At 25.9% G+C, this 22815-nt stretch overlaps 5 protein-coding genes across 8 annotated transcripts; 2 read left to right on the forward strand and 3 right to left on the reverse strand.

The window, feature by feature from the left end:
- Nucleotides 1-951: 951 nt before the first annotated feature.
- LOC122847754 (annexin B9-like) lies at nucleotides 952-4199 on the forward strand. The gene is made up of 4 exons (XM_044145608.1): nucleotides 952-1231; nucleotides 1439-2678; nucleotides 3145-3326; nucleotides 3419-4199. The coding sequence occupies exons 1-4, from the start codon at nucleotides 1208-1210 to the stop codon at nucleotides 3467-3469; spliced, it is 1497 nt and encodes a 498-aa protein (XP_044001543.1). The 5' UTR covers nucleotides 952-1207; the 3' UTR covers nucleotides 3470-4199.
- Nucleotides 4200-4883: 684 nt separating this feature from the next.
- LOC122847755 (annexin B9-like) lies at nucleotides 4884-6885 on the forward strand. Its single transcript, XM_044145609.1, has 4 exons — nucleotides 4884-4962; nucleotides 5063-6272; nucleotides 6539-6720; nucleotides 6811-6885. Exons 1-4 carry the CDS (start codon nucleotides 4939-4941, stop codon nucleotides 6859-6861), a joined length of 1467 nt encoding a protein of 488 aa, XP_044001544.1. The 5' UTR covers nucleotides 4884-4938; the 3' UTR covers nucleotides 6862-6885.
- A 4190-nt stretch (nucleotides 6886-11075) lies between these two features.
- LOC122847757 (tetraspanin-7-like) lies at nucleotides 11076-14715 on the reverse strand. Its single transcript, XM_044145611.1, has 4 exons — nucleotides 13314-14715; nucleotides 13056-13244; nucleotides 12824-12994; nucleotides 11076-12751 (listed from the first exon to the last, which is right to left on the reverse strand). Exons 1-4 carry the CDS (start codon nucleotides 13605-13607, stop codon nucleotides 12464-12466), a joined length of 942 nt encoding a protein of 313 aa, XP_044001546.1. The 5' UTR covers nucleotides 13608-14715; the 3' UTR covers nucleotides 11076-12463.
- Nucleotides 13863-14714, reverse strand: LOC122847756 (putative uncharacterized protein DDB_G0282281). Its single transcript, XM_044145610.1, has one exon. The coding sequence runs from the start codon at nucleotides 14712-14714 to the stop codon at nucleotides 13863-13865; it is 852 nt and encodes a 283-aa protein (XP_044001545.1).
- A 603-nt stretch (nucleotides 14716-15318) lies between the features above and the next one.
- Nucleotides 15319-20338, reverse strand: LOC122847758 (CDK5 and ABL1 enzyme substrate 2). 4 transcript variants are annotated; one of them, XM_044145612.1, is made up of 9 exons: nucleotides 18967-20338; nucleotides 18491-18868; nucleotides 18199-18264; nucleotides 17760-18017; nucleotides 17515-17553; nucleotides 16952-17147; nucleotides 16773-16879; nucleotides 16476-16680; nucleotides 15319-16395 (listed from the first exon to the last, which is right to left on the reverse strand). In XM_044145612.1, the coding sequence occupies exons 1-9, from the start codon at nucleotides 19389-19391 to the stop codon at nucleotides 16255-16257; spliced, it is 1815 nt and encodes a 604-aa protein (XP_044001547.1). In that variant the 5' UTR covers nucleotides 19392-20338; the 3' UTR covers nucleotides 15319-16254. The 4 variants fall into 4 exon arrangements, with proteins under 4 accessions (XP_044001547.1, XP_044001548.1, XP_044001549.1 ...); XM_044145613.1 differs by lacking the exon at nucleotides 17515-17553; XM_044145614.1 differs by lacking the exon at nucleotides 18199-18264 and having other exon boundaries at nucleotides 18967-20301.
- Between the last annotated feature and the right edge of the window lie 2477 nt (nucleotides 20339-22815).

Raw genomic sequence — 22815 nt, forward strand, 5'->3', positions numbered from 1 at the left:
ATTATTTTTATTAGATGAATTCAAGTATGCATATGAATTTTGTTTATTTTTAAATTCAACACAATGTTTCTTAAATGAAATCATTGTTGTTGGAAAACTAGTTCGGCTATTGAGATATTCAACAACAATATCTTTAATAAATGATAAATTATATTTTTTCAATCTCACAAGTATGTAGATAATAAAATGTCTTGTTGTATGACTACCAGGAATTATTTAATAGCAGTTTTCATTATGTGTTTTTTTTTTTTTTCCGTGATTTTTTTTTCATCATTATTTGACGATAAAAATTATCAATAACTTTTATATTTTATTTTTAATATTTATTTTTAATTTGTTTTTACGAACGATTGTCAAGGAAAAACATCAGGTATTTTATGTCAATGTCGAAATGAAAAAAAAAAAAAATATATCGTTTTTTAATAAATAAGAAAATTAAAAACTATATTTTAATTTTTTTTCTTCACCTATCATAACTAACAAAATCGGCTAGTGATAAAAAAAAAATATTTTTTATTATATAATTATTCAAATAAATTGTTTCTATTTTTATTTGAGATGAAAATAAAATATTTATTTAAGGAAGAATTAATAATATTTATTATTTTTTTTAGGTAACTACTTATGTTATTTAAATTTTTTTTTTTTCCATCTACAGGTCTTTGAAAATCACAGATATTTATTAAGTCATATTATTTATACGCATAAATATATTGTATGAGTCATTGAGATCATGTGGCCTGAAGCTTCTACGTCACTACCACACAGTGGTATTTTATTTATCATTATTGTTTTCCTATCTTCTGGAAATTTTTTTTGTTTGTGTCGTCAGAAAAGAGGAGAAACCGACCGATTGACGTCACAAATAAACGTGGTAGTGGTTTTTTTTTCTTGGTATCACTCAGTATATCCAGTATATTATTCTCCCACTTTCTAAATTTGTGATCGTGCGTTTTGACTTTCGTTTATCCACGTTGTCAGTAACACAGTAGTCAGTAGAAGCCGCATAGGAGCGTACAAGTGTAGAACAGCCATTCGACCATCAAGGCCATCAGTGCTCATTACTCACTAGACTGCGACTTGGAATAGTCAAAACTGAAAAACTTTTGAACAAGTCAACAAGTGTTTACAGCTCCCTTTATTCGAGCTTATAAAAGTTTTTACTTATAAATATTTATTGAAGAGATTTGATTAATTATACATCAATATGAACGGATACGGATACGGTCAAGTAAGATTTTTAATAATAAAAACATCTATTCTTTTAATTCTACATTATTTTTATTTGTGATAAGAAAAATTAATATGCATATAATTTACCAATGGCTATTTATTTTTCTATATATATATTTTGTCTTTTAGAAAATAATTTTAGATAAATATTAATTAGTTTTATTTGTTTATTTATTTTTATTTTTTTTCAATTTATTTGTTACAGGGTCCACCACAAGGACAAAATCCATCAGGCATGCCATGTCCATTTGGTGATCAATCAGTGGGAGGTATGCCAATGCCAATGCCAACTCAGGCAACACCGTATCCAAATCAGCCAGGAATATATCCAAATTTAACAGCACCATTGCCGTATCCAAATAATTCAGCTCCATATCCAACTCATCAACCAGCTCCGTATCCAGGTCAACCATCACAGACTCAATCAACTCCATATGGAAATTATCCAAGTGCATATCCACCACAAGCAACCTCATATCCTGGTCAAGCAATGGCACAACCACCTCAACAAGCATATCCACCTCAGGCATCTTATCAGGGACATAATAGCGCTGTTCCAAATCCAATGGCACAAACAGCACCATTCAATCCAATGTATGCAGTACAACCAACAGCACCAACAGCATGTTCACGTTCAAGCAGTGAATACAATCATGCTCCACCAGTAAACTATCATAATTCTACATCTTCTTGTCGTGTCGCTCCATTAACAACAAACACACAAATTGTTGTTAAATTAACACCAACTGTTTTACATAATCCAAACTTCAATGCCGTTAATGATGCCGAAGTTTTACGAAAAGCAATGAAAGGCTTTGGAACAGACGAAAAAACAATTATATCAATATTGAGTAATCGAAATAATCAACACAGACAAATTATTGCAAATAGTTTTAAAACACTATATGGAAAAGATTTAATAAAAGATCTTAAATCAGAGCTGAGTGGTAGATTCGAGGATTTAATTGTTGCAATGATGACACCAATTATTGATTATTATGTCAAAGAAATTCATGACAGCATGTCGGGAATTGGTACAGATGAAGATGTACTTATCACCATTCTTTGCACATTAAAAAATCAGGATATCCATCAAATATGTGCAAGTTATAAAAAAAAATATGGCAAATCATTGGAGAGTGATATACGTGGTGATACATCAGGTCATTTTGAGAGATTATTGGTATCCTTGTGTAATGGTCAACGTGATGAGAGTGGACACACTGATATAAATGCTGCAAGATCTGATGCAACAAGACTTCACAGTGCTGGAGTTGGTCGCTTGGGAACAGATGAGTCTGAATTCAACTCTATTCTTGCTCAACGAAATGTACATCAACTGAAATTAATTTTTCAAGAATACTCTAAACTATGTGGTCATGATATATCAACAGCAATTGATCGTGAATTTTCTGGGCATATTAAAAAAGCTCTTCTTACAATTGGTAAGTTTTTAAAAACCATCACATTATTATTTGAAAAAAAAAATATTTTTTTTTTTATATTATATTGTTATCAGTGATTCAAACTTTTGTCGGTGATAAAATCTATTAGTCATTTTGGACACGTTATTTTTATTTATTTTTTAAAACTTTTATCCTTGTTTTGTCATCGACAAAAATATATGATAACGGAATCAAGTTATTTGTATTATTATAATTTTTGAATTCAGTGATTTTTTTTTAAATATATTTTTATTTTCTATTTTTATTAGTTATTCAAACTTTTGTTCGTGCCTATCTCTTTATTTTTATTTTAAAATAAAACTGTTATCTTTGTTTTGTCATTGATAAAATCATGAATATAAAATTATGTTATTATTACTCTTGTCATTATTCCAAGATGTAGTAATTAATATTTCAATCTAAATTTTTATGATAATATAACAATATTTTTTATTTATGATTTTAGTGGAATGTGTCAAGGATAGTCCCTTGTATTTTGCTAAACAACTAAACAAGTCCATGTCTGGAATAGGAACAGAAGACCGGAAATTAATTTTTATCTGCGTTACACGTTCCGAAGTTGACATGGGAGATATTAAAAAAGCCTTTCATCAAAAATATGGAAAAACTCTTGAAAAACGCATATCAGTAAGTTGCTCTTTATTAATTTAAAAAAAAAAATTTACGATTCACTGGCATTAATAGTGGTATTAATTTCTTCTTTATTTACTTGATTACAGGAGGATACATCTGGTGATTACAAAAAATGTCTCATCGAACTCATCAGCTAAACACTTAAAACTCAAATATATATTCACTAAAATCAATGTGTGATATCACTTTATTTATTCTTAATTTTGTAAATGAAATAAAAATAAATAATAATAATTTTGTAATTTAACAAAATTTGTTTAAAATAAACAATTATTCTGTTGATAAATCATAAAGATTTTTTCTTTTTATTTCAATATATTTAATATATTTATTTTTTTTTTTGTGTCAGTTTAATAAATAAAGTTACATAGTCAACATAGATTTAAAAAATTTGTTTTATGTTTTCATACAGCATCATTAAATTTATATTCATGATTAATAATAAACTACATAGCTAAGAAAAGAAATAATCACGAATAATTTCGGCCTGAAAATAATTGACAATTTCAAGTATAAAAATATTTTTAAATCACAATATAAATATTAAATAATTATCAGTGTTTAAACAATAATAATTTTCTGTTAATTTTATATTCTTTAAACTCAATAATGTAAATTAGTTTGTAAACATTGTTATCATATTTTTTTTTTTAACAAAAGAATCATTTAAATATTTGAAATATTCAGTGAAATAAAAAAACTAATTCTTATGTGAAAATAACAATTGACCCCATAATTTTTGGTACATTGATTCCTTATAGTTTCACCTGTTTCTTAGCTACTGCTTTTCCTTGGAAATTTTCATTTTTTAACAAATAAATTACATGTATTTTAATTATTAAATAATTAAAAATACCAAGGACAAGCAGTAGCTAAGAAAAAGATGAAGCTAAGGAATTAATGTAGCCAAAAAAATGGGGTGAGCAGCATGAAAATTCAAATGAATTATTTCGAGTATTGTTTGAGATTAAAATAAAATATTTATTCAACAAAGAATTAATAATTTTATTTTTTTTTTTCGGTAACAATGTTATATAAATTTTTTTTTTCTATCTGCGAACGTTCTTACTAATTGAATTTATATGGCGTAAAATTTCTTCGTGACTACAGTGATATTTTATTTATCATTATTGTTTGTCTGTCTTCTAGGAACCATTGTTGCTTGCGTCGTCAAAAAAAAATAAAACTGACTGATAGACATAACAAATAAACGTGTTTGTGGTTTTTTTTCTTGGTATCACTCAGTATACTGCAGTAAACTCTCTCCCATCTTTGTAATTTCGTGCGTTTCGTTCGTCCACATTGTTAGGAAAATGCAGTTTCATGCTGTTAACCAAAGTGAAAACAGGACTTAACTGACAACTTAGTGTAAATCCCCACTTTTCCAGGACCTGTTTTGGTAAACTAAGCTTAAACACAATAGAAGTGTAAAATAACGATTAACGTTTCGATCATCAGGGTATGGGTCCTCATCCTGCGACCAGGAGCAGTCATATCTAAATAACTCTTGAACGAGTTAACAAGTGTTTACAGCTCACCATATAAACTCCCAAAAGTTTTTACTTATAAATATTTACTAAAGAAATTCGATTAATTATACATCAATATGAACGGATACGGATATGGTCAGGTAAGATTATTAAAAATAAAAATATCTGCTCTGTTTATTTCCCATAATTTTCGTTTGTAAAAAAGTAATATCAATTTAAAATTTTAATTATCTGTTAAAGGGATCACAAGAGCCACTTCGAGGACAAAATTCATCAGGCATGTCATATCAATTAGGAAGAGGTATGCCGATGCAAACTCAAGCAACACCGTGTCCAAATGTAACAGTACCATTTCCCGCTCAACCAACACCGTATTCCAATAATTCAGCTTCATATCCAGGACTTCAGACAGCTCCATATCCAAGTCAACCACCACAAGCTCACTCCAGTTATTCAGGTATATATCAACCACAAGCAGTTTCATATCCTGGTCAAGCAATGTCACAACCACCTCAACAAGCATATCCATCTCAAGCCTCCCAGGCATCTTATCAAGGACATTATGGTGCTGTTCCAAATCCAATGGCACAAACACCACCATTCAATCCAATGTATACAGTACAACCAACAGCACCACCAGCATGTTCACAATCAAACAATGAATACGATTATGCTTTACCAACAAATTATCTTACTTCAGCATCTTCTTCTCAAGTTGCTCCATTAACAACAAACACACAATTTGCTGGTAAATTAACACCAACGGTTTTACATAATCCAAATTTCAATGCTGCTAATGATGCCAAAGTTCTACAAAAAGCTATAAATGGCCATGAAACAGACAAAGAAGCAATTATAACAATATTGAGTAATCGTAATAATCAACATAGACAAAGTATTGCAAATAGTTTTAAAATACTAGATGGAAAAAATTTAATAGAAGAATTAAAATCCGGGCTGAGTGGTAAATTTGAGGATTTAATTGTTGCAATGATGACACCAATTATTGATTATTATGTGAAAGAAGTTCATGATAGCATTTGGGGAATGAGTACAAATGAAGATGTACTTATTATCATTCTTTGCACATTGAGGAATCATGATATCCAGCAAATATCTGCAAGCTATGAAAAAAAATATGGCGAATCATTGCAAAGTCATATACGTGGTATTACACCAGGTTATCTTGATAGATTATTAGAATCATTTTGTCATGGTAAACGCGATGAAAGTACACATACTGATATAAATTCTGCAAAATATGATGCAATGAAACTTCACAGTGCTGGGATTAGTCGCTTACGTACAAATGAGTCTGAGTTTCTTTCTATTCTTGCTCAACGAAATGTACAACAATTGAATTTAATTTTTCAAGAATACTCCAGAATATGGGGCTGTGATATTGAGAGGGAATTTCCCGGGCATAATAAAAAAGATCTTCTCACAGTTAGTAAGTTTTTAAATACATCATTTTTTTTTTTTAATATTTTTTTATTTTCTATTTTTATCGGTTAGTCAAACTTGTGTTGGTGCTTATCTCTACGAGTCACGCTTAACTTTTTTTTTTTATTTTAAAATAAAACTGTTATCTTTGTTTTGTCATTGACAAAATTATAACAGAATTATGATACTACTATTTTTTTTTTTTAATTTAGTGGTTAATATTTTAATTTAAGTTTCGATGATAATAATATTTTTTTTTCTTCATGATTTCAGGGAAATGTATCAAGAATAGTTCTTTGTATTTCGCTGAACAATTAAATGACTCTATGTCCGGAAAAGGAGCAGACGATCGGAAGTTAATTTTTATCTGTGTTACACGTTCTGAAATTGACATGGGCGATATTAAACAAGCCTTTTATCAAACTTATGGGAAAACTCTTGAAGAACGCATATCAGTAAGCTGTGATTTATTAATTTAAAAAAAACTAATCCTTTATCAACACCAATAGTATTAATAAATTTTTCTTTGTTTGCTTTAATTACAGGAGGATACATCTGGTGATTACAAAACATGTCTCATCGAGCTCATCAGCTAAACAGTTGAAATTATTATTCATATATATTTTTTATATATATTTTTTATAAGTTGTTTTCTTGTTAAAAATATTGATTCCAAAAAATTCACCAGAAAATCATGTACGTACATTAAAAAACCATGCTGATGTTGTTGAAAAAATATTGCTATAACTCGTTCTGGAAGAATTGCTTTTTAATGATTTAATAAAATGTAAAAATAAATTTAGCTACTCAAATTTTTCATCAAGTTTTATATTCATGCAAATATAATTATAATGACAAAATATTATTGTTTGATGATTCATGATTATAGGACTTTGAATTTTCATTAATTAATTTATTTAATTACATAACGTTTTACTGCAATCATGTAAAATTGTTCAATAAATTTTGTAATATTAAAATGATTGACAAGTGTTTTTTATTTGTTTGTTTTTTACACGAAGATATAGGCTCAACGAGGCGAGCAAAATTAAAAGACTTTATATGAGTTTCTAGGTTTTTGCTTGATTAAAATAGGATCAAACTGGCACTCTGATAAAAGAAGAGAAACTTTTTGTTCTATGATAATGTGGCAAGTCAAAGTATAATTATCAAAAATAATAAAAATCACCAATCTTTACATTCATAGTTTTTGTTGAATGTGTTGTTAAATTATTTATAACAAAATCCATTTAAAAAAATCAATAATAATTTTAATAAATTATGTCTTTAACATTACAGCTATGACTTGGAGAAATTTTCCTCTGCTTTCTTCCCATATTCCTTCGTTTCTCTCCAATATTTTTCTCTGATTTTCTCCATGATTCTTCTGTTTTTCTCCGATATTTTTTTCTTTTTTTTTGGATTTTCTCCGCATTTCCTCGAAGTAGAATTGTAAAAAAAAATCAAAGGAAAATCTGAGATATTATTTAAGAAAAAAAAATGTCCAGCAATGCAGGGGCAGGGGTGACCGCACCCCAGTCAATAATGTCAAGCAAAATTAGATGGCAGTCGAATTATACCAAAATAATTGGAAATTTAAATATCTGTGATAGTACATATACCGTCAAAAACAAAAATACTGTTATTGGTTTTATTTCCAAATCATTTGTAATAAAATTTAATTAGTAAAAATTATTTAAGTTCTGATATATATTTTTTTTTTTTTGCTTCTATCAGTTTGTTGCTATCAGTTGCTATCGCAATCATTCCGTCTACTCCAAATATACCTTATACTGCAGTGGATATTTAGAGTAGAGTATGTTTGAAGTAGACGGGATGGTGCTAATAGCCACTTTCAATCAGGAAATAATAATTTTAAATTTAAAAACATACAACTCAAATCATTTTATCATATTGAAAGATACAAATTATATAATTAAAATGTTTATAAAGTTACGACCAACACACACAACTATTACACACAACTATTGGAGCCCAAAAAAAAAAAAAATTTTACAAAATAATTATAAACGGACACTACTTGTAATTTATTATACTGTGCATATTTAGAGTATAGAGTAAGTTTGACGTAGCCGGGAATCGGGATGGTGTCAATAGCCACTTTCAATCGGAAAATAATAATTTAAAATTTAAAAACATAAAATTCAAATCATTGTATATTTTTATCATATTAAAAGATATAATAAAGTTATGAACAATTACACACAACTTGTAGCTCGAAAAAAAAAAAAAAAATTTTACAAAATAATTGTAAACGAACAATACTTTTAATTTATTGACAAAAAAATAAAAATAGAATTGAACAAGTTAATGAGTCATTAATAATGAGGGTAACCTAGGGTAACCTAGGGAAAACATTTTAAAAAATAGAATTGAATTAGATTGTATTTTGTTTTTTCTGGAGTTAACATGGCATTGTGTGACGGCTGATCATTGTGTGTGTGATGAGTTTTTAAAAAGATATATTTTTTTTTATTGAAATATTAAATAATTTTGATTTGGAATATATGTTCTAAGCATTACTTAAATTAATTCTAAAATAAGTTCTAAAATAACTGCTTAAATTAATACTAAAAAAAGTGCTAAAATAATTGCTTAAATTAATTCTAAAAAAAGTGCTAAAATAATTGCTTAAATTAATACTAAAAAAAGTGCTAAAATAATTGCTTAAATTAATTCTAAAAAAAGTGCTAAAATAATTGCTTAAATTAATACTAAAATTAATGCTAAAATAATTGCTTAAATTAATTCTTAAAAAAGTGCTAAAATAATTGCTTAAATTAATACTAAAATTGTATTTTTTTGTAAGTATTATTTTCAGCATTAATTTCAGTATTAATTTAAGCAATTATTTTAGCACTTTTTTTAGAATTAATTTAAGCAGTTATTTTAGAACTTATTTTAGAATTAATTTAAGTAATGCTTAGAACATATATTCCAAATCAAAATTATTTAATATTTTAATAAAAAAAAAAATATATCTTTTTAAAAACTCATCACACACACAATGATCAGCCGTCACACAATGCCATGTTAACTCCAGAAAAAACAAAATACAATCTAATTCAATTCTATTTTTTAAAATGTTTTCCCTAGGTTACCATCGTTATTAACTCGCTCTCAAAAATCGGGCAAACTTCCTGGCTTTGATAATGACAAATAAAACGCCATGATCTTACGAAACAATTATTAATGCGATATTTTTTTTTATTTTTCTATAGTTCTTATTAGTCTGTTCAATAATTTCAGGACTACATTATTGAAGATCATAGGTGTTAAAATGCCAACATTATCTTATAAAAAATGCATTAACACATACGTCATCGAAAATTGTTAGCTATCACTATCAAAGTTTGCTTGATGATTTTTTAATAATTTTAAATATTTTTTAGGCAATTATATCCACAAAAATTCTAATAAACTAAGTCTACATTAGACTAAAGTAAGACACAAAAATCATTATTATTATAAGGATAAGAAACAAAAATATTAATATATTAAAATAAATTCTTTATATAAAAAGGACAAACATCATCGGTCTTCCGGACATTTGATTGGTCGTTTTTCTTCTCACTCACTCTTATATAGTTTTCTTTTATTTTGTTTATTTCTATTATTTCTTTATTTATTTCGTTAGCAACAAAAAGACGAAAAAAAAAAGAGCGAGTGAGACATAGTTTGTTTTTTTGTTGCTAACGAAATAAATCAAATAAACAAAGAGTGATCTTCGAAGGATTAAATGTCAATAAAATAAATCGATAAAAATCAATTTAAAAAATATATGATTTTAAAAAATGAAAACAAAATAGATTAGCTGTATAGGTGGAAGAAAATCAATAGGAATACACCTCGATCGTGTAATCGTTTTTCCAAAATTAACATAAAATAGACCGGCTATAAGCAAGAGGAAATTTCAAGGAATGCAACTGACCTTGACTTACAGCTTTTTTTTTTTAGTTTAATTCATTACAAGCTATAGCCTGGAATAGATTTAGAAGAATTCAAAGAGAAGTTATCACCTGTGGTTAGAGGAAAATCTCAGGACGTACACCTATCCTCGACATACCCAAAAATTGATTAGATAATATTTATCTTCATAATTGAAAAAATTATATAAAGAATTTGTTCTTTAATTTTTTCGTGAGAGTAACTAAGTAATCATTAAAACTATATCGTGAAAATCGATTATAACACGTAAATTACAATGAATATAAGTTAAAAAATATTAATACAAGCGCACGTAGCGCGCCAATGTGCTCGTAAAATAAAATAAATAAAAGAAGTGATGATGAGGATGATTATTGCCTCAAAGATGATGATTATGATCTTGACGAAAATTTGGGTATAACAATTATTCAAAGAAAAAAATATAATCGATTTAAAACAATTCGAGCTGATGATTCTGATGGTGATGCTATATTGCCAATCAATTATTCAACAATGACGAATTTTATTTATGATAACATTTATTTAAGCTAAAATGATTTTTGATTAATAATTAATAATTAATAATTAATAATTATATATTTATTTAATTTATTTAGGATGATGATCTACCAAATAAACCATATAAACCACAACAGCAACAATCAGATGTCCGAAATAGAACAGACGACCGGAAATTAATTTTTATATAACTCCGTTACCCGTTCCGAAGTTGACATGGGCGATAGTAAAAAAGCCTTTTATATAAAACATATGGAAAAACTCTTGAAGAACGCATATTAATAAGTTGTTATTTATTAATTTAAAAAAAAAAAATTCACGATTCACAGCACTGGCATTAATAGTGGTATTAATTCCTTCTCTATTTTTATTTGATTACAGGAGGATACATCTGGTGATTACAAAAAGTGTCTCATCGAACTCATCAGCTAAACACTTAAAACTCAAATATATATTCACTAAAATCAATGTGTGATATCACTTTATTTATTCCTAATTTTGTAAATGAAATAAAAATAAATAAATAATAATTTTGTAATTTAAAAAAATTTGTTTAAAATAAATTTGCTTTGATTACATGTAGTTGCAATAGATACATCTGGTGATTACAAAACATGTCTCATCGAGCTCATCAGCTAAACAGTTAAAATTATTAAATATATTTACGAAAACCAATATGTGCTATTATTTTTTTCACTTTTAATTTTGTAATTTAACAACCCTGTCTTTGCGCAGTTGGTTATGCAAATACCATCGTTCTATAATTTACCTGGACTCATCGGGCATTTTTAAATGTAAATAAGTCAAACTTATAAAATATAATCAATAACTCTTGTCTTTTTTCTTTTTATCAATACTTGTTATTTTTAGTTATTGACATTGAGCTTGAATTTTTCCATTGATCAACTATTTAAATGATAAATTGTAAAATCCATTGATAGAAGTACCCACATGTATACCAAATCCAACAATTCCAAAAAAAAATATTAATTCATTTTAGCATGATTTAATATTTTAATTTACAAATAATCAATAGAAAAAAACTTCGAATAAATCAATATAATTGCTTGCATTGTCATCAAGTCATCAAACATTTATAGTAAACATTTTTCTCAGGATATAATAAGTTTTACAAAGCTCATTTTAATGACACATTTAATATATTTAATATATTCATTTTTTTTGTGTCAAATGAATAAATAAAGCTACATAGATTTAAAAAATTTGTTTCATGTTTTCATACAACATCATTAAATTTATGATTAATAATAAACTACATAGCTAAGAAAAGAAATAATCACAAATAATTTTGGCCTGGAAATAATTGACAATTTCAAGTATAAAATATATTTAAATCACACTATAAATATTAAATATTTATCAGTGTTTAAACAATAATAATAAATTTTTGTTAAATTTATATTTTTTAAACTCGCTAATGTAAAGTAGTTTGTAAACATTGTTATATCATATTTTTTTTTTATCAAAAGAATCATTTAAATATTTGAAATATCCTGTGAAAAAAAAACTAATCAACAGGTGAAAATTGAGAATATTAATTTACAAGATGTTGATATATATTTGTCATTAAATATTTAGTGCAAAGTTTAACATTCCATCATAGAAAAAATCAATTTATCAGTGAACACTCAGAATATTTATAATAAAATTGGAAGTTGCTGGTATTTTTTTTTTCAAACAATTAAAACGTCAATATATCATGAATTTAAATTAAGATACCTGTTCATATCGCGCTTTATTAATATGACTTGCTAAACAACATGCCAAAAATACACCAATTAATGGAAAAAATGCAACACCAATTGCAGTTGCAGCAACCATACCAACATTGCTACTTATAAAATCAATAACACGACGATAGCAACCTTCAATAAATATATCATCATTATCAGTAACTTCACATTCACCAAGTGCAACTTTACAGCATGATGCTGGTATTTCTTTTGGTGGTGTTAAATCACGCCAATCTGTATATGCACGATTACCACAGCATTGTAACTTGCAAAAAATTAACAAACAATTAATATAAATGATCATAAATATAATAAATAATTATCAAACTAATAATACCTGTGACTGCATAATGTCAATGTGCATTTTTGTTGATTGATCAGTACCATAGAGTGTCATACTCTTGTTTAAACCTTGATCGAAACTTTCAATGAGAGATGTTCTGTATGCATAAACTGATGCACCAGCACAAAGTTCCAATAGTGCTACCAATACCAAAAATCCACCATACTAAAAAATAGATAAAAATTAAAATTACATTGTTTTTTTATTTTGTTAATGATGTACTTGCCAAATATAATAAAGCAGGATGACCTCGTGCTGTACAGCAACAGGCAAATATACCAATCAATGTTACAAATGCACCCAAACATGATATACCAAGTAATGCAGCACCACTTGATTCTGTACTTATTTCAACATAATCTTGAAGACGTAATCTCATGTAAATTCCAGATATTAACATCACCAATCCACTGCACTATATTTACAAATTAAATTTAAATTATTAATAGTTATAATGTCGATTATTAATGCATTATTTACTTACCATAAATATAAAATTAAATAACATCAATAATGTTGTCATACAAGCCATTGCAGCAATTGTCTCAAAACGTTTACCCATATTTAATAAATTTAAATGATTATGACGATTACGATTAATATGATTTCTATTTGATGATAAAACTGTGACGTTTGTGTACCCCAGAACTATGCTCAATTTATAACTCAAGTAAAATCGATTCTCATATGAACCTGGAAACTGCGTATAATATTTAATGGTGTGCCTTTTTTTATTTCTATTTTTTTTTTTTATTTTTATCAAACACATTTGGCGCATGCGTTTATTATTACAATTTAAAAAAACTCCAAGTTATTAATTAATTATAATTTTTTATTTTAATTAAAACAGTAATTTATGAAAAAAAAAAAAAAGAAACAAATATCAAATTTTATTTAATACACAGTGCAGAATTATTAAATAATTAAAATAATTTTTACAATTTTTAAAATTAAAAAATTATAATTTTTTTTAATTAATATATTACATTGGAAGATGCATTATTTTTTCGATTAAAAATATAAATAAACAAATTTAATAATGATTTAATTGAATATTAAAATCTCGTTGATGTGGTGATGTTTTTGATGACTCTTGATCCATATTATTATTGTAATTAAATATTACACTTGGCCATGAAATAATTTCTTTACTATGATATTTTTGTGATTTATTAATTTTACGTGATTTAAAAAATCTTGATAAACTTTTATCATGATTTTTAAGCTGTGTATTATTTTTAAATTCAATTGAATTATCATTTTCAATATCATCATCATCTTTATTTGCTTCATCCTCAATAAATTCATTGATATTCGGCCAGACCGTTCTTAAATATTTTTGAAAATCATCATTATTATTGTTATAATTTTTTAAATAATTATAATTATCATTTAAAATTTCATCATTACTATTATAGCAATAATTTAAATAATTGTCATTCATTTTTATGTTCCATTCAATGTTTTCTTCATTATTTAATAATGTTTTTGTTTTATTAGAAATATTATCATGTTTATCATCAATTTGATTGTTATTTTTACTATTTTTTATATCACCAATTGTTTTGAAATAAATACTGTGATCATATCTGTATGTTTCTAAACATGTATTATCGAAATTATTATTTGATTGATAATTAAATTTACCACAACAATTTATTTTATTTTTTTCTGTTATTTTTTTACGTTTATAATATAAATTTTCATCAATTTCACAATCATCATCATCAATTGATTTAATTGTTTTTAAACGATTATATCCGCGTGAAAAACCAGTCCATTTTTCGATTCTTTGAATTAAATATTCACTCTCTTGATTCCACCATTCTGATAAACCTTTTTGAAAATATGAAGTATTATTGTCACGTCTTGAACCAGTCACCATTTTTAAAGTACATTTAAATTTTGTTTATTTATATTATTATTAAGTTATATGATGAATGTGACAAGACGAATGTCGTACTAACAAATGCAATGAGTACCGTTGAACAACAAATTTTATACTGAAATGTTAAGAAGCACTTGAAATTCACTTGAAGCCATTCATAAGTAATAATCACCAGTTGGCCATGACCGAAATTGTCCTTCAAATATTATTATTTTTCAATGTCAGTCACGTTTTTAATGTACACACATACACGTGGTCCAATTGCTTTATAAATCAATATATAATTTATTATCTAACAATCCATTTATGACAATATCATTATTATTTTATTATTATTTTTACTTTTCAAATTTAGAATTTTTATATATTGATTATTTTTCGTCAATTTTTAAAACTGCACTGCGCATTATTGATTTTTTTTATTAATAAAATTAATCTATACTAATTTTTATTTGGCTTCTTTTTTTACCCAGGGTTTTTTTTCGTAAATATTTTCTTTTTTACTCAAATTTATTATCAATTATTTATTTCATTTGATTTTCTCATTTTTGACATACGAGTATTTTTTTTTTTTTTTTTTTTTACATTATTAAGTACTATATATTATTTTTTTTAACATTTAAATTTTTTTTTCATAGACTATATAGATATATATTATTATTATGAATGTAAAAACGGTATTAACGGGACTAGCATCGATACACCGTATTAAATTTTTCGCTATTTTTCTTTAGTAGAAACGTCATCGTATCAAATTATAAAAAAACATTAATTTCTTCTTTCATTATTTTCGGTATTATTTTACAATGGATATTACACATTTTTTTTTCTATCTCTTTTGTCGTAATAAATTGCTTTTTAAGCAAGAAAAAAAATGTTTACATTCATATATTAATCACAAAGTTGAATCTTGATTTTTAGCTTTACATATTTTCTTAAAAAACTTTCAACTAATTAATTAATATTTTTCAAAACACATTACGTACAAAATATTCATGTCTATTTCATGTTCATCTTTTTCTACTGGTGTTTGTCAATAATTATCTTTTACAATATTAATTGTTAAAAAAAAAAAAAAAAAAGAGAATTAAAATTATACTTAAATGAATCACATGTGTTATTTGTTATAAAAAACAATTAAAATAAAAAAATAACATTTTATCTGACATTGATAAAGTACATGACGTTTCCTACAGATTAAGTTTTTTTTTTTAGTTTTTAATTCTTTATCTCTTTTGACAGCTAATTAGAATGTTATTATTATTATTTTGTTATTTTTTTTTTAATAATATAAAACTGAGTCTAAAAATTTAAAAACGTTAACCATTATCAAAACGTAATATTGAATATTCTATGATTATAATCAACACATGTATTTTTAATATTTTAAAATGATTTTTTAAATTATTTTTTTTGTTTTTTTATTTTTTTTTTCTACTAAAGATATATTAATTTTACGTAAATATTTAAATTTAATAACTCAAGATAATATTGTTAATTAATATAACTGTAGTAAATTTAAATAACCAAAAAAAGGTCAAGAATCATAAATTAAACGTTGATAATGTGGAAATATTTCCCACGTTGGTAAATGCAAACCAAATTCAAGTGCAATTAATACTGCAAATTCAGATGATATTAATTCTTTACGATTAAGACGAAATATATTTTCTGTTCTCTAAAATAAATATAAAAAATAAATAATGATTTAGTTTATTATTCATTTAAAAATGTTAATAAAAAAAAAAGTAAAATTACCTCAATGAGTGATTTTAATACTTCTCCCTTGACATCATTAAGTTTTGCTGCCAGCAATAAACAAGCACCAGCACATAATTTACGTGTTTGTTTTGTTACAACATTACGTAATATTAATTTTTCAAAATAAACATATGCCATTGCAACAGTCAAAAGATCAACTCCATAATCTAATTTTGCAATTTTTCTCATTTCACGTTTTAAGCTTAAAATCAAATAAAAACAATTATTAATTTAAACAAATAATTAAAATAATATATATTATTAATTAAAATTGATGTAAATTATTATATTTACCTTCGTAATTTACTCAAGGTCAATTGTATTTGAGGAAATTTTTCTTTAAATCTATCATTGAGTTCTTTTTTAAGATCAGATGGTCTAACGTAATCAATAACTGATGCCTATAAATAATAATTATTATGAAAAACATGATTGATATTTTAATAAATAAAAAAAACAACAAAAACAAGTACCATGTATGAAGTAAATGTCAATAATGTTCTATGTTTTCCTGCAATTAATTCTGGATCATCAAGTAAGTTTGGATCATACTGTAGACATTGTTCATTCCAATCCAGTGGTCTTGTCTCATTGATTAATGAAAGTGGTGGTGAATCAGGCAGTGCATACTGATTACGATGGCTAACAGCATTATCATAAGATAAACACCTTAAATAAATACAAACAAACAAAACATTAAATTTCATTTACCAAATAAAAAACTGTTAAATTTACAATATTTAAAAACCCTTTAAACCAATTATTTATAAAATAATAAAAATTATAATATTGTTAGATATAATCAACCACAAAATTATTAATTTCCAGTGCTTATTTCAATGTTTTAATTACAAAATAAAAATTAATAAATACCATTAAATTCAATAATGCATAAATAATTATTGTTTGTGTATTTTTTTTCTTTATTTTTTTGTAAATTGCATGCATTATTATTTAGCAAATTTTTATTTTCATTCAATCAATAAATCTATCACACTTCTAATTATACTTTTTGAAATGAGCACAAGTTTGTTACCACTTAGTATGGTCCTGGTTCCAAATTATTGTTTTTGTCCTGTAAAAAAATATTCAACAATTTTGTTTTTTTTTTTAAATTTATTTGTCAATTGCCCAGCAAGTTTAGTCTCATGTTAATTGTTTGATATATTTTTTTGTATTTTAAAAATCCAAATAAAACATAAAATAAAATTAAAAAATTATTTATAGCTTTCAGTTAATTAAAGTTAAAAAAATAATAATATAATTTTGTTTTTATATTACCTTGAAACAATATGATGTTTATTTGTCATGACATTTGATAATTCAATATTTTCACTGTCACTAATGTGTACTTTTTTAAAATTATCACGTTGAAATTGTCGTGATGGCACCAATAATTGTCCATATGATATTTCTTGCCCATCATTACCACGTTCAATACCCAAAAAACCAAATGGATCAAAATTATCATTTATCGATGACAATGGTCTTGAACATGATGTGTTTCTTTTTCTTCCAGTTTCACGACGTAACTCTGACCTGATAAAAATAAAAACATCATTAGTAATAAATTAATACAGCTAAAAATAAAATAATAATTAAAAAATTGTATATATATTTCGAAATTGCTAGTTGTATATTATAATTTATATTTCTTTATTATAACTTTAATTGAAAAACTTTCATTTTTTTTTCAAAGATAATTTTATTTAAATTATACCTGCGAAGAATTCGATTAGATACGATGTTGTTTTTGAATCCAGGTGTACTAGAAGCACTTTGACAGCTAATAATAACGAGAGTAAATAATCTTACAAATTGATTTCTAATTAAATATGTTTATTTTAATGAAAGCCTTTTATTTTCCTGTCAATGATTAAACAAGCATGTGCTTTTTTTTATTTGTCTGATAACTATTTTGCTTAGTGAAATGACTGATTGATTGATTGATTGATTGAAAAAAAAAGAAAATGAAAAAAAAAAAGGATATACCTATATTAAAATAAACTTACCAACTGGTACGTTGATTTTTGGTATATGGTAATGCTGAAAATATGATAAATGGTACTCTTTTTGCTGATACAAGTACAAGTCTATCATCACCAAATTTTTGTCCATTAACTGGTTTATGCATTATTCTTAGCTCACGTGGTATTTCTGGTATTATAACAGAATTTGAGCATCCAGATTGTATGCTGTTTAAATTTTTACCTTTTGATTTTGATGATTGTGATTTTGATCTTAATGAACCAATACTTTCATTACTACTATTATAATGATGTTTAATATCCTCTGATACTGTTGATGTTTGATGAACAATTCTTTTTTTATAATGAAATGATCCAAATCTTCTTTCTGGTAATGAATATTCACTACCAGTTGTACCAGCTCTGTAAATAACAATTAAATGATTATTCAACAATACTTGTTATTATGCAATCATTAAAAAAATTAAAAACAAAATAATCTTTATTAAATTGATATATACCTTGCTCTAAATGTACCAGGAATTCCTGATCCCAATGGATTAACTCTGTCTTGTTCAATTAATATAACAGAACCACATTTTTTACCAGGTGTTAATATACCATCTGAATCAGATGAAAATGAATGATGATCAATTCGTCTTTTTATTAAATCAACTGTATCTTCATGTTTTATTTTAGTTAAATCATTTGGCAAATGTTCAATAATTATTTCATTTTCAATTTTTTTAAAATCATAAGTACGTTCAATTTGTTCATCACAATTATTCGTCTGAATATCATTATAAACATTTTTATAAATTGCTCCATTGTATGGTAATAGAGCAAAATTTGTATCTCTGTGACTTCCATCAAGTGATATATTTGATAAAAATGTTAACGCAGCAAGTCGTCTACGTGAATTATTTTTCTTTAAGGCCACTGCCATTACCAGTATTAATACAATAAATATATATATATGATTTTTTTAATTAAATAATATAATATTATTTGAGCTTTTGTTTATTAATTTTTTAAGTATTTATATTTGTGACTTTATTTTTTTTTTTTTGATTGAAATAATTTCATATATTCTGTTGACTTATTTTAAAAATATTTAGTAGGTTTTTTAATTTTTTTAAATATTGCTATTTAAAAATTAATACGGTGTTAAATAATAATAATAAAATAATATATAACAAACATCACAATTTATTATCACTTGTTGTGTACTTAGTCCTAGCGTTCATAACTGAATTTGCACATTGTGCGTATAAATTTATCTCCATCGTTATCGTTTTATCGTAACATCAATACACACAAACTTGACAATTAAAAATTTTTTTTATAAAAAAATAATATAACTTTGTTTATATATATTTAATTAAACAAACGATATGAAAAAAAGAATTTAAAACTGAGTTATTTATTTTATCAAGATATTATTGACTACATAACTTGAGACTGGAAGAGTGTTGAAATTATATCTTTGGCACGATAGATAGGGAACATTAAAACAGCCTCGAAAAAAAAATAAATAAATAAAATATATACACACAATTATACACATACACTTGTTTTAAAATTGTTTGATATTATGTGACGTATTACGTTCTTTTTTTTTTTTTTTCTTTATGTATTATTGAACCCTCGATGACAACAAATTATTAATGCATTGTCTTACTAACATCAATTAATTTATTCAATTGTTTATTTTGATTAATTTAAATCTCGGTTTATTATACCGAAATATAATAGGTTGATTTCTTTCTTTTAATTTTCATGATGTTATTTTATTTTTGAGTAATAATATAAATGTACTTTGGGTCTTGGGATAAGAACAAAAAAAATTGTTTAATGTTTATGTGTACTCTTTTTTTTTTTTTTTTTGTGAATGTTGTGTCATTGTGTGTATCAGTGTGTATTGATCATGCTTCCATTTTAGTGACAGATAAATTCCCTATGAGCGTTTGTAATGTTGGTATGTTGTAGGTAAAAAAGAAAATATCTAGTGGATATTTTTAGAATATTTTCAATCAATTTTGATTTAATTAATATTATATATCGTTTAATATTATATTAATTTAATAATATTATATTATAATTAGGTCTGTCGGTCGTCATCGTGTCATAGTATGATCAGTTAGAGAACCAAAAGTACCGAGTAAATCGGAGAAGTATTTGAGTACTGCAGAAAAACGAAAAAAATTTCGGAGAAAAGCGGAGAAATATCGACAAAACACGGAGAAAAATTTTCGCTAGGGTACACTTCATTTTTTTTGATGAGAAGGAAGCGATGCAAATATGCTGCTAAAAATATATTCGCGTCTCCATTTAAAAGACTCTGCTTATTCTTTGATCGTGTTACCAACTAATGAAAATAATGATAATGGATGATTAAATGAATTTGAATCTATAAACATCATCCTCCACCAAAGAATACTGGTCGATATTATGCAACCAATAGAATTGAATCAGTTCTTGAATCCGGATTATATGTTGATAAAACAGAATATATTTATAATTTGATAAAAACTTATACTTCGTCCACGTAGATTCGGAAAATTATTATCATCGACATTCTGTGGTAAAAAAAACGATGTTTAATTAAAGACTACGATTGCTAGGTTTCGAAGGATGATGTTGATAATCTCTGGAAAATACATCCAGTCATGAAATTTGATTTCTCACAATTATTTAAACAAATTTATGATTTTATGAATAAACTTGAAAAAGATAGACCAATCGTGTTAATACTAAGCATAATGCACTACAATGCACTATTTCTACTCTATTCAAAAAAACGCAAATTTAAGACTGGTTAATGCTATTACGGGAGTAATTAATAAATTTTTCATTACATTGAAAGCTATAGATTACAAATACAAATCTACAAGTCATGTATGATCGTGTATGACTTGTAGATTTGTATTTGTAAGCATATGTTTTGTCAGAACTTAGTTCAGCTGGGCATTATGATCATCGCTTAAATTTACAGGATTTACATATGTAAATATAAATCCAAGAAACATGTCAATTGTTTGGTTCTACTGAATTCAGATTTTAAAATCAAGAGAAAGGACTAGGTTATATTACAGGTTCAGATGAAGCAAGTGAATCTGTGATAAATCCGTTGACATTGATACGGTGTTTCAGAAAAAAAAGAAACGCAGCTATTGGTATAAAACAGTGACTTCAACGCCATTAATAGACATAATCGAGAAATATCCTCAAACTTCTATTTATACATGAAAGATTCTTTTTCTGATATTAAAATCCCTCGGTGGAAATAATTCCTCCGAGTTTTCACCGGATTTCTCCGGATGGTCTTCGAGTTTCTCCAGAGTCTCCGAATTTCTCATTTTTTTTAAATTCTAATTTTAATTCATCATATTTAAAAAAATTAAAATTCTTGGCGCCATTTATCAACCATCGATGATCATGAACGTCACAGAGTAAGCCAGAGTAGCACTCAAATGAAACAGCTGTGGAACATCTATGAATCCTCTCTCCAATCTCCATCGTTTTTTTTTTTCATGGCTAATCCAATTATAACAATCCAATTATAATTTATAATTGTTTTTATTTTTATTATTTTTTTTATCAGAGTTGCCAGGTCTGGCGCTTTTGCGCCAAATTGGCGCTTTGTCAGCTATTTTGGCGCACAAAATTTTGGGTTTGGCGCTTTGCGACTTGAGGTCAAAAAATTTTTTTTTGGGTGGTCATATTGTACTAAATTATCAAAGTTGCACTAAATTATCCTAAAGCATGGTACAAAAACTACAGGTATGGCAGTAGTCCATCAATTTTTCGTCACAGTTTGCGCAGCCTTTTGAGCCAATAAAAAGATGCCTTTTCTCAATCAAACCAATCAAAGGCTTGCCTTTCACCAAGAAGACTAGAAAGACTTTCTAGTGATCTAGTCTTCTTGCCTTTCACAATAGCCTTCACACTAGCCAAGCCAGCACAAGCCAGGCTGCGCACTGCTATACCCGTAATTCTTGTACCATGATCCTCAAATTTAATAGCTAATTTAATATTTAATATTAATATTAATTAATTAATTTAATATTAAGGGAGTTCGAACGAAAAAAGTACAAACAAGAAATGTGACCTAGTGGGCCCCTCAATGCTATGGTAAAAATTTATAAAATTTTATGCGGCATCCTTCACTTTTTTCTGCGTAGACGGTCCTGTTTTCCACCAATACATGTGCGTTTGTGTGTATCTATATGCACACAAACGTATTTTATTTCCTCACTGGCTTTTTTAAACAATGATTGTTTAACTTTCTAGCAGATAACTTGAATTTTTTTTTTTTTATAATTATTCTAAGATTTTAAAGTTTCATACAGATAGTTTTTTATTTAGGT

Source organism: Aphidius gifuensis, linkage group LG1 (assembly GCF_014905175.1).
Source record: "Aphidius gifuensis isolate YNYX2018 linkage group LG1, ASM1490517v1, whole genome shotgun sequence".
NCBI classification, from domain to species: domain Eukaryota; kingdom Metazoa; phylum Arthropoda; class Insecta; order Hymenoptera; family Braconidae; genus Aphidius; species Aphidius gifuensis.